General features: G+C 39.6%; 1 protein-coding gene across 3 annotated transcripts in view; it reads right to left on the bottom strand.

The window, feature by feature from the left end:
• CCDC50 (coiled-coil domain containing 50) overlaps positions 1 to 12,802 on the bottom strand; it is a 65,835-nt gene extending 53,033 nt beyond the window's left edge. For 2 of the 3 annotated variants that reach the window (XM_060150285.1, XM_060150286.1), the window contains exon 1: positions 12,622 to 12,802. In XM_060150285.1, the coding sequence (XP_060006268.1) occupies positions 12,622 to 12,670 (49 nt within the window). In that variant the 5' untranslated portion in view covers positions 12,671 to 12,802. The remainder of the gene's footprint in view (positions 1 to 12,621) is intronic. The other variant, XM_060150287.1, reaches the window with a different exon arrangement.
• Positions 12,803 to 13,016: the final 214 nt, after the last annotated feature.

Below are 13,016 nucleotides of genomic sequence, written 5' to 3'. Positions count from 1 at the left end.
CCAGATGAATTTTCCTAATTTCTGTTCCTTGAATACGCTAGTAAAAGCTTTCTGCCAAATCCACATGGCATTTTGGTATCTTACTATAAGAAATATAGATATCTCTTTCCCAATTTATAGAAATATAATGGCCTTATTGTAGCATATAAGGAACAAACAGGTTGAGTAAAAACAGCCCAGTTCTTCATTCCAGATACCGGTCAGAATTTTAGTTCTGCCTCTGTCAGCAGCTCACCAAGGGACCTTTGACAAGTCACTTTCCAAATCAGAACTTCAGTGTCCTGACCTATAAGGAAACAGTCCAAATTATTTTTAAGAACTCCTCCCACTTAGATATAGGGTAGTATGAAATTTAGTTGATTCAGTATAAGTAATATATATTTGTCTCTTGGATACAAGCACGTCATCTAAAATGTCATAACCACAGCCTACATAAAAGACTACCCATACAGGATGACTGTTATGCTAACTTTCTCCTGTACCAAATATTGCTTTCTTCATTGCTGTTGTTGGTTTTACCATTTCTACCATACAAAATGGCAAACATCCGCTTTTATCCACCTTATTTTATGTATAGTAGCCTTAACCACCAATAAATCTTAAAATAACCTTTTGTTCAATCTAGTGACTTATAAAAAGGTAGACTTATCCTGTCTCAACTAGCAGTTCTCACAGAGCCTTCAGTATCATGGTAAAATGAGACCATGTTATCATTCATTCACTGTCCAATGAACGCAATTATGGACAGTACTATTTACTAAAAGGTTAACCTGGGGCCCAATGAACAGAGTACAGCCTGGGAAAGCAAACACCCTCAATATTCAGAAGTCTTCTTGAAGATCACCAAATTTAAGTTTAACTAGAATGTGTTCTAAATGCCTTGGATTTCTCTATGTACTGCTACTGAAACTGGTTTCAGTATGGTATATTTGGTTATCCTATAGTATATTTGGCTGTCATGTAATTCCCCTGAAGAGGAAGTGAAAGAAAATCAGGGGCAGCCTGCATCTGTGAACAGGAAGACAAGCTGTCCAAACACCTTTCTGCTCTAAAGGATTGATTCACTTGTCTCACTTGTTTTTTAAGAATTCAAAGTCATTTTGATGATTTTTAAAAACTGCTATAATATCTACTTAGAAGTATAAATTGGTTTTTGTAGCACTGCATGTTTTTAAAACAGTGTTAACTTCTAATACACCACATGAAGCTGAAAGAGACTACGCAGTATGCCCTAATTTAGAAAACCATCCTAAAATAAGTATGAATTAAACGTATCCACCCCCAAAGCAAAAATTCTTGAGCTCTTTTGCTCACGCTTTCCCACCCTCTCTTGATCATAGACCACACCAGGTTTATAATCTGTACATTCATCTTTTTAGTTTCCAACTCAAAATATTCAGATTCTTCACAATCAGGAACTCTATAACCAAGAACTTAAAAAATACATGTTACATGTGACCTGTTTAGTTAAAACTTTATAAGAACTTTGACCCCTTTACCTAAAAATAAATCTAAAGGAGAAAATAGTAAACATAAAAAGTCTGAATAGAATCCAATACCATCTAAGAAACTAACTGGATCCTTTAGTAACAGCAACAAAATGATACCAGATCACAATCCTGGAAAATGTACACACTTGAACAGGGTCTTACTTAACTAAAATCAATCCGTAAACAGGTAAGATCATTGCTTCCAAAGGAGCCTACTATGTGTTTTGGCCTTGAGTTAACCTTAACACCAATCAGTCCCCTACAGACATGTGAGAGACGGGGAAATTTCATGAAACAAAAAGTAAAAGTGATTGCTTCTAATCCTCTATTCCTATCCCCGTGAATTCATGCAAATGATCATAGCCCTTATTCTAGTGTCATTAGTTCAGTGAGCTCAGGTCAGTCTGCCCACTGAACATAAGCTGTCAGATACTCTGACACGTTTTCTGGAGTATCTCCTATGGGTAAGGATCCCCAAGTAGTACTGAGATCAGTCAGCTACCAGTCTTGTCTTGATGGAGAGCTTTCAGACCAATACAGAGGATGAGACATGTTGCTTAAGGAAGTAAGTTAAAAAGATACACAGGAAAGAAACAGGGTAGACTTAACTGAGAATCAGCATTTGAGCTGGGCCTGGGGAGGTAGTGAGAGGATGAGAGGATAGAAATATGCTATATTTAGATAGTATAGAAGGAAATACCATGCAGAGGATTAGGGCTCAAATAACAATGGTCTGGAAAAAGGAAAAGTTGGAGTATTTTAGGGTAACTTGAACAGTAATATCACTGAGACTGAATGTATAACACTGCATTTTGCAAAATACTTTCATATCCATTTCTTCAATTAACTCTCATGGAAAGTCCATATATTAGACACAGTAAATATTATCTCCAATAAACAGATAAGGAAAGTGAAGCTTAGAGATACTGAGTGTTTTCTCTGAGTCCTTACATCAAATGAGTAGGAAAGTTGAGATGTGAAACCAAGGCTTAACAAGTCTAGGTTCAAAGTACTTCCCCTTTCCAAAGAAGTCAGTCTGCTTAAGTTAAATTTTATACAAGCTTCCTTTCAATCTGGACAAATTATTTAATGTATCAGTAAACAAGAGCAAATACTGCAAAATAATTCTAGGAGGAGATCAATTACTTAAAAGATACACAGCAGAAATGCACAGAGTAAAATGGTAGCCTCCTACTCTATTTAAGATGAAGAAAATGATACTTATATTACATACTGCCAAGTAAGTAGGAATCAGAAATGTGTACATTTCTTACCTCCCTTCAATTACACAAATCTTTTCAATACCCATTCTCCACATTCAGGGGGAATAAATGGGGAGAACCAATAAACAGGAAACAAAAAGAAAACTAACTAATTAACAGTAGAATTTTAGGGGCTTCCCTGGTGGCGCAGTGGTTCAGAGTCTGCCTGCCGATGCAGGGGACGCAGGTTCGTGCCCTGGTCCGGGACGATCCCACATGCCGCGGAGCGGCTGGGCCTGTGAGCCATGGTCGCTGAGCCTGCGCGTCCGGAGCCTGTGCTCCACAACGGGAGAGGCCACAACAGTGAGAGGCCCACGTAAAAAAAAAGTAGAAATTTTGGAAACCCACATATGAAGAGCTAAATGAAAACTTAATTATTCCTACTATCTCCAATTGAGCAGATTTCACTTAGTAATCAATTATGAAATAGAAAACACATTAAGAACCTCAAGACAGTATATGGGAAACAGGTACCCTTCAGGTTTTAAGTGTCAACAAAAACTTTACATTTTATATCTAGAAAGGGTTTTTTAACAAGGACCTTGCTTACTCACCACATCCAGCTGCCTGTGGTATTTCAGCAATGTGTCTTGCAGTTGTGTGGTCACCAGCATACACCTATTCTGGTAAAATTATTAGAATCACCCTTTTTACTCACAAAGTGTCTGGGTTTGGCCTATAAATTATTTGGCAGCGCTGCCTTTAAGCCTCAGTAATTATCCTATTTTGGGGGAGCCTGAGTGCCACTGCAACCAAGTTCCTGGAATTCAGGGATGTTAAAAGCACAGTAAACTGGAGTCTATCAATAATAGCTCCCCAGCCATTTTCTAAACCTTCAGCTTGTCCCTTCCAATATACACACATGGCCAAAATGATCTTTCAAACATTAGCTCTGTGGAGTTTTAATGGGGTAACTTACAAGGGGAAAAGAAAAGAAGAAATGTTTCATGGGTACACTAAAGCCCAATTTAAAATAATGAGGTCTGACCATGGAAAACTGGGAAAACAACAGAAGCAGACATGGCACGTTAGAGTCCAGCAATCACTGACAGGATAAGGAACCATTTGTAAGCAAAGCCAGAAAGTGATCTGTAAATGCAGACACTGAGAGTGCATAGTCCTTTCCAAAATAGCTGCTGGCAGATGTCAGGCCAATCTCAACGTGCAGATGAGAGGATATGAATCTTAATCAAGTCCCTTGTTTCTCTTCCTCTACTTCTGGTTTCCCATCTAGACAATAAAAACGTTTCGAAAGTATTTGCCAACCCTAACATTCTGTATTTTGCTGAATTTCATAATATGAAAGACAAAGCTAATATTTTAAAGTATTTGGTGGGAAGTGCTACTCAAAAATTAGTGAATTTAATACCTAAAGTGAATCATGGACTCCTCTATATAGTCAATAGGCAAAAAAGTTTGTTGATGGGGAGCCAATGAAGAGGGAAAGATATCCTTGTAAGTCATTTGTGCTTTTACTATATGCAGTTAAAAGTCCTGGAGTAATGCTAATGGAAAGTGACTCAGTCTTTATGACTCATTAGAAAAATAAAAGCCAAAAAAGTCCAGTGGGGACTCCCCTGGTGTTTGGTCATTGAGAAGCTGTATCAGGACTAGAAATGCCCATCACACACTAGGCCTTCAAAGTTTAGTGGTAAAACAACCGAGGTACTTCTGATACAAGTTTCCAAGGAGACAAAGTGGCACTTCATTCATGCAAATGTTCGTAACATGTTTTGAGGAGAGCCAGTAACAAGTAACAAGCTAAGAATCATAAGCAAACTTTTGAGAAGTTGAACTTGTTTACTCATGCACTTCACTCACGAAAGCCCCACAGATCCTTACTCAGAGTTGGCATATGGATTATTCTCACTTTACATAAGATTTCTACCTTGATAATCAATTGTGAAGTCCCTAGAAATTTATATGGAGAGCACATTTTCTTCTTAAAAAAAAGTAAAATAAAAATCAGGATGTAAGCCTGTATTTTTAGAAGTCACTACAAAAATAAAACATGCTACACGAGTTCAGCCAATAATAGTCCCCAACAGGGCACCACTATAATTAAGAAAAGTTTTGATAAATGTTAATAGTGATAACTGAAATATCAAAAAAGATTAAATAGGGAAGTTTTTTAAACGGTTTCACTGAAATGGTCCCAAAGAAATTATTGTTTTTCTACAAAGTACCAGAGAGTAAAGAATTTAAGCTTTGCTGATCATAGTCTCTGTTATAATGACACTCATCTCAGCATTCGCAGCATGAAGGCAGCCACAGACAATATGTAAACAAATGAGCAAAGTTATGGTCCAATAAAACTTTAGGCATTGAAATTTGAATTCCATATAATTTTTACCTGTCACAAAACATTCTTCTTCCTCTTTTTTTTAATCATTAAAAAATGTAAAGACTATCTTCAGCTCACTTGTATAAAAACAAGCGGTGGCCCATAGGCCATAGTTTGCAAACCCCTATCTTAGAGGAACTAATTTCAATTACTAAAAGGAAAAAAAAAAAAAAATGCTGCCCATTCTTTAACCCTGATAAAGAAATGAGTTGCCAATGCAAAAGCTTAAAAAAATCAGAGTAGGGTAGGATCAATCCCTGCATTAGGGTGGCCACAGCAATCCCTGCATTAGGGTGGCCACAGTATTCTTAGTCATATGTTCCAAATGTCTATTGTAAGTCCAGGAGTATAATCTAGATATAAAAAATTATAGATTCCCGGGACCATCTCCAAGAGATTCAGCTGATACCAAGTAGGGCAGGAATATGTTTATAGCAAAGCTCCCCACATCATCCTAATGTTACACCAAGGTTTAAAGACCACCGACATTTTCAAAATATTTATCTGATAGAAGACTTGAATTCAGAATATGTAAAGAACCCTCAAAACTCAATAAAAAGAAAACAGTCTGATTTTTGTTTTAAAGGCAAAGCTTAGAACACACACTCCTTCGATAAACGATATGAGAATGGGAAATAAGCACAAGAAAAGAGGCTCCAATCATCAGTCATTAGAGAAATGCAAATTAAAGCCACATAAGATAATATTACACTGTTAAAATTTAGATCACACAGCTACGAAACAACAAAACCAGAATTTAAACCCTTAAAAAACTAGTTAAAAATTTTAAAAAATATATCTTGACACTGTAAAGTGCAGACAAGGATGCAGAGCAATTGGAGCTCACACACATTGCTTGTGGGAATGCAAAACGGTACAGGCCACTTTGAAAGAGTTTGGCAGTTTCTTATAAAGCTAAACATACGTTCACCATATGACCCAGTAATCCTACCCTAGGTGCTTACCCAAGAGAAATGAAAACATGTTCACCCCCCAAAAAAACCCTGTATACAAATGTTTACAGAGACTATTTATAACCACCAAAAGTGAAAACACCCCAGTGTTCATCAACCAGTGAATGGATAAGCAAATGGTGGTACAGCCATACACTGGAACTCAGCAATAAAAAAGAACAAAATTACTGATGCACACATGATATCAGATGTATTATGGTAAGCGAAAGAAGCCAAACTCAAAAAGCAACTTATTGGATGATCCCATGTATATGACATTTTTGTAAAGGCAAAACTATAGGGACAGCAAACACATTAGCGGTTGGTGGAGGTGGGGAAAAGGGTGGAGCAGTCTGGGGGTTATGTAACTGTTCTGTATCTTGATTGCTGTGGTGGGTACAAGACTATACATTTGTCCAAACTCAGAACTGCATACTAAGAAGGATGCGTTTTTACTGTACGTGAATTATACATCAATGAATTTGACTAAAAAGAAAAAAAAAACCCTGATATACAACAAGCAAGACTGGTTTTACATTGGTTCTGGTTTATCAGAAAGCTTTCAATGTTTTTATGTCAGTGTATGGTTACCAACTATTATATGAAGACCTACATATCTTAATGTGTGTGTGTTTATGTGTTTTAATGATAATAATGACCAAAAAAGACAGTTGTTTTGAGTATGCATGTTTGTCGTGTCCTTTTAAAAGTAGTATCTAGGAACTCTTTTGTACTTTCTAAATTCAAACATCTGGGAATAAATAGTCTAAATAATCCCCAAGGTATATAAGACCAATGATCCTTTGTAGGTCTTATTTAGGATCTAGGGTATCCTAATTTTACAGGTTTGAAGCACAGGACACTTTTAAATAGGTCATCAGTTAAAAATATTAATCCAACAGCCCTTCCAGTGGCTACGTCTGAAACTGCAAATGTAGCTGTGATAAGGTTTATTTTTTTCCCCTTATAGGTCAGGGTAGTTAATTTTAAAATACACTCCTGTACTTAGAGAACTGGGATTTCAAGCAGAGTTTACTTAAGTTTTGTGGTATCACACTGCTTTTTGTTACTGAGGCAAAAATTCATTTATCTCAATCAAAACTTCTATGTTCTTGAAAAGAACTAGAGAAAAAAACATAGCCTATGGCTTTCTTTATTTCCCTAATATGTTTAAACTTCTTAAAATGTCCAAGCCTCTAAACATTAGCCCCTTCAGCTGAGTATACCAGAGAAGAAATGCATTTTCTAGGTAGAAAAGAACACTGAGGCAGGAGTATGACCACCTGTAGTTCACCCAGTAATTCATTTGCTGAATCGAAATGAAAACCCAAAAAAAAAAGCTTTTAATTAAAAAATAAAATGAAACCTATGTTAACTCATTAACATTCATATCAAACATTATCCCTAAAATAAGTTGAGAAAAATCTCTGGAATTGTTTTGTCATTCATTATTTTTATTCCACTGTTTTAAATGACAGTATTAACGGAATACATGAGGAATGATTCTTACGCATCTACAGAATAATTTAAAAGAAAGAGAAGAAGAGTGAGAGGAACAAAGGAAGAGAGAGGAAGGGAGGAGACAGGAAAGGAAGGGGAAGGTGGGAAAGGAGAGAGCAGGGAAGACTGAGCTGTGTGAATACTCAGTTTTGAACTTTTCTAAGGCTAGGCCCCATGTGACACTTTTTAGATACTTAGCCTCAGCAGTTTGATACAACTCACTTTCCCATCCTGGCTCTCAGATTTTCATCTGGAAAATCTGGCTGGCCTAGATCAGTGGTTTTTAATGCTTTCTACTCTGAGATCCTTTTTTTAAAATAGCAATTAACTTTACAGTTTCCCACAAGGGAGAAGTTGTCCTTTATGTACTTGTTAGTTTTAAAAAAAAAAAAGCATTTCTCAAATCATTAAGATAACCTTTATTTTACAATTAACAGCTATTTCATTTTTTAAAAATCACTGATTCATTTAAGAAGGTACTGCATACCTGCATATAGCAATAAACTGAAAGATGTTTTTTTCCCTTATGTGAGAGGCATTCTGGATGCACGTACGGAATTTCAAGGGTTCTTTACAACAACTCCTTGAATTCTACAGGACTGCCTCTCCACCACAGCGAAGATCAGAGAAGAAAAAACATTAGAAAAATAGATTAAAAGTTTTTATGAAGTTAATAGCGGCACTAAGATACATGATGCCCATGGTTAAAAGGCATTATCTCTGCCCTTTAAGAGCTTATGCTCTGAGAACTTTCCTGGTGGCACAGTGGTTAAGAATCTGCCTGCTAATGCAGGGGACATTAGCAGGGACCTTCCAGGGACCTTCCTGGTCCCTGGACCTTCCCTGGACCTCCCAGGGACCTTCCTGGTCCGGGAAGATCCCACATGCCGCAGAGCAACTAAGCCCGCCTGCCACAACTACTGAGCCCGCCTGCCACAACTACTGAAGCCCGTGCGCCTAGAGCCCGCGCTCCACAACAAGAGAAGCCGCTGCAATGAGAAGCCCGTGCACAGCAACAAAGAGTAGCCCCCGCTCGCTGCAACCACAGAGAGCCTGCACGCAGCAACAAAGACCCAACACAGCCAAAAATACATAAAAATAAATTTATAAAATAAAATACAAAAAAAAAGAGCTTATGCTCTGAGAAGGAACATGAAATTATGCCAGAGATAGGATTCCTAAACTAAAAGGGAGCATCTAGTATTCATGATTTACTCATTCATTCATTCACACATTCAAATATTTGCTGAATCTTTGCTGGCTATGTGAAAGACCTGAAGCCAGATGAGGGTAAGGAAAAGCAAGACACAAACCTCCTAACTCAAGATCTAGCCCTGGTCTCATTAAAAGACAATAACAACAACAACAAAAAAAACTGCTGTGGAATTTTGCAGAAAACAGAAAGTGAGTTTGCCCTGGAGCCAGATAATGCACCTCTCAGAGACCACCATCGCATTAGGTACCCGTGTGCGTGTGATATGCTTTAGATCTCTGGGACTACTTGGTTTATTCACTGCACCAGACATAATTTTGTATTCTTCCCCTTAAAGTTCTGGATTTATGCCATTAACTTAATTTACCCCATTATGCCACTGGGGTGTCCTGGACCTAAAATGAATCAGTGCTTTCTAGGCATACTTCTGAAAATGTATTAACTTTTGTCTTTCACGAAAGAAAAAGGATTTGCTCTCAGAATAGCTAGCTACCTTTATTTCAAGAAATGTCTCTACCAAGTGCACCAATTTCAGATGCTAATCGTGACTGCACTCAGGTGCACACGTGCCTGCACACACACAGAGTTAACTAACTTTGGAGACGGTGGAAACTTCCAGTTGAAGGACAGTAAGGATATATAACACATAATAAAATTTCTTACTGCTGAAAGGAAAGAAAAAAGAAGGTTAGCCCTGGTAGAAGATGGGAGGGTTCATACATAAGTGCTCAATGGCTAAAAGTGGGAAAACGCTAACGACTAAAAAACTGCAAAGGAGTTAATAAACTTTAAAGGGTCTAGAAATGGCTGTGATGGACAGGCTACAGCACTCAGACCAAAACTTGAAGATAATGTGAAACCTCTGTTAGATGGTGGAAAGGGCAAGATTAGTGATTGGTGAGCAATTAAAACTAAGTAGAGAGATGGGAATCAGACTGGAGAGAGGAAAAAAAAGTGGGGAGTGTGGATTGCGGTTTCAGAAAGAAGATTCAGCGAAGAAGCTAAAATTTACCAAAACTCTAAGCTTGTTAACTAATGAAAAGTGCTCTTTTTTTTGGGGGGGGGGACGGAGCTCTGATCTAAACTAAAAGACTTTCGGAATATTGTTGGAACCTTTGTCTATTTGAGAATACCTTTGTCTAGCACTCACAAACTGCATGGTGCATTTGAGTTACACATCTACTGATAAAAAGTGGCTGAGAATTATTTTCAATCTTGTGGCAAAGAACCTCAAACGTTTCAGAAGAAATAAAGCACTACTACCAAACAATGGCAACAGTATTTCCGTTACAAAAAGTATTTAGATGCTCCAAATATGGTTTTAAACCAGAAATAATGATGTGTGTTGACATTTAGTTAGACTTAATTCTTTTCACTGCATAAGAACTCGCACATGTCCCTTTGTCTCCTATTTTAAGAGATTTCCCAAAGTAAAAATACTGCTGTAGTTATTTTTTTCAAAGGCCTGTCCAAATGTTGAATATCTTTGGCCATCTTAAAACTAAATAAGCAAGCATTCGACTTTAACCTAGAAAAAAAAAGTTTTCAAATAGTCTCTTTCCCTGATGTCAGCTGCTACCCATGACCTCTGTTGAGAAGTTCACAACAAAAGTCCCAGGGCTCCCCATCCTCTCCTAAAGAAAAGGGCAGTGGGAAGGGACAGGCATCCACTGCATTATTCTTCTCAAGCTCTATTGGAATCTACCCCATGATCCCAAATTGTAATTGTATATAAAGGTTTAGATTGATAGGAGAAGTAGAGGAGACAGATTTTTAAAACTGGAGTTTAAAAATCTGTGCCAGAATATTAAGCAAATTATTACTAAACTTCCTTTTCAAACTGAGTTGGAGTTTCAGTATTAAGAAGTCTCAATGTTTGTGTTTGTTTTATCCAATCATGGACACCAACTTTATTTTCTTTAATTAGGGTCCAGAAACATCGTTAGGGAGCAACTGGCCATAATTAAGAGTTATATTAGGGACAGATACACTTTATTCGATGTGAATACTTCCCAGATCAAAAACCACACCACCATTAGCACATTCCTAGTATAGTGTATCACTTCCTTTGATGATCTTTGAACTAGAAAAATCAGTTGCTTACATAGACAATAATCTTCTCAACAATTTCGGACCACCTTCAAAGTAAATCGATACTTAATTCTAACTTAATGAAACAGCCACAGAAATGTCCTTACCACTTTACCATATCATGTAAACGCGACTGCCAAACACCATGTTGTGCAAAATAAAAGCAATCCAAATGTGTTAAACTCCGGAGTTTAGCAATGGAAAAATTTTGCATTTACAGATGGAAAGTGTTTGTTGAAACCCTTAAGAAAGAATATACTAGAATAAACCATTCATGTCTTGGTTAGAAACCAGAAGACCTAAGAGTAATATAAATGCATACACAGAAAGTGAGTTTCAAGTTTGTTTCAGGTCACTGACATACAGGGAGCTGGGTAAAATCTTAGCACTACCTGACTAATACTTTACATATTAAGGTTGTTCTCTCTCTCTCTCTCTCTCTCTCATGCCAGAAAGGTTAATGACAATCTCAAAAACCTGGACTTCCAAAGTGTAAATTTGCCTTTCCTATCTCTCAGGCTCCAGACTTGACAGTGTTTAGAAAAGTTCATTTACATATGAATGCCAGAATCTTCACCAAAGCCAGGTTAGGAACTGAAAGGTTGAAAAACACTATTTGATAAAAATCTCAGGCCTAAACTCTTAACATCCTTCAGGAACAACAGGACAGGCCCAGCCCAATTAAAAATTCTACATAAAATCGCCTAGTGTTTGGAACTCTGGGACATCAAGCAGGCAAGCTTTCTTCGGATTCTGGGGTCAGCCTGAGCACCCACAAGCCCCTTTGAATCAAATCAGGTTGGCAATGAAACACGCAGTTCCAAGAAAGCAAAGATTCTTATTTTCAATTCCATATTCCCAAGACAACGAAGACCACAAGAGTCAGCTGAAACAAATAACATCCACTACAAAGACAACCTCTGCAAGCCCGGATAGCACTCTGGGACTTCCATGCTTCCCAAGGTCAAAATAACAGCCAAAGATCACTAAAGATTAAGGCGATCCAGCACCCAAGATCTCAGTTGAAAAAAAAAAAAAAAATACTAGGTCTGGCTGAAGACGAGGAACAAGAAGTCAGTGGGCTACTTGCTAGAAGCCAAGCCAGACCAATACTAATCAATCTTGATTTTTCTGGACCTCAGTATACGGAGCCAGTAAAAATCAAGGTCACAGTGAGTCCCCTGCTCCCCCTTGCTTAGTGCTTTTTGTGAGAAAATGCTCATTTATAGCAGCTTCCCATCCGCTGCTTGCGCTGGGCAGTGCCCAGACTAAACTTTTAAACCTGGAGGAAGGTGGGAAAGTCAGCCAGCCAGACGCAGGGCTAGGAAAAGTAGACAGAAGGAGGGAAAGAGTCAAGTTTCAAAACAAAGGCTCCACAAGGAACTGAACGTCAACCCTTCCCCACTTCCTAGCCTTCAAGTTAGCTAGACTGGGCCTGAATTTTTAGGACACATCTCCCTGCTCTGGAGCATTCACTAACGGCATTTCTCTTCCCGAGAACCTTTGCACAACCACTTGATGAGGGTGGTGCTGACCTCTCTCCCACAATCTCCTCATGTAGGAGAAAACTGAGGCTCAGAACGAAAGTGACTTGCCCAAGGTCCCACAGCAGAGCCTGAATTCAATTCCCTCCCGGCCAGGGCGGGCCGGCACCAGGTGGGCGCCGAGCGAGCGCCGCTGGGGACGCCGAGACGACGCCCCCGCCGGGAGGGACGCCGGGCTGGGAGCCGGAGGGGCCCCGGCGCGCGCTCCACGGCCCGGCCCCTACCTTCCTTGACTCCCGGCAGCTTGGATTGGTCGATGGTGACTTCAGCCATGTTGGCCCGGGCTCCGGGCTGCCCTTCGCCTCCCGCTTCCCGGCGGCCGTCGGCACCGAGCGCGGCCCGGAGCGCAGCAGGAGCAGCAGCAGCGCCCGACCCGGCGCAAAGTCAGGCCGGCAGCGCGCGCGGGCCCGGAGGACAGAGCGGGCCGCCGGGCAAGGACTGGCGACAAAGGCGGCGGGAGACGGGCCCCGGCGCAGCAGGCTGGCGGCCCAGCTGCCCCGCCGCAGCCACCTGCTCCCGCGCCCCCGGCCCAGATCGATACCAAATACCCCGAGCCCGGAAATGGACCCGGGCCGGCCAGTACGGAGGGAGAGAGGAGACAGAAAGGCCGGCGGGCGGG

This window comes from Lagenorhynchus albirostris, chromosome 5 (genome assembly GCF_949774975.1).
Source record: "Lagenorhynchus albirostris chromosome 5, mLagAlb1.1, whole genome shotgun sequence".
Lineage (NCBI taxonomy): Eukaryota > Metazoa > Chordata > Mammalia > Artiodactyla > Delphinidae > Lagenorhynchus > Lagenorhynchus albirostris.
Note: the sequence above shows the minus strand (reverse complement) of the source record. Positions and strands in the feature narration are given on the sequence as shown.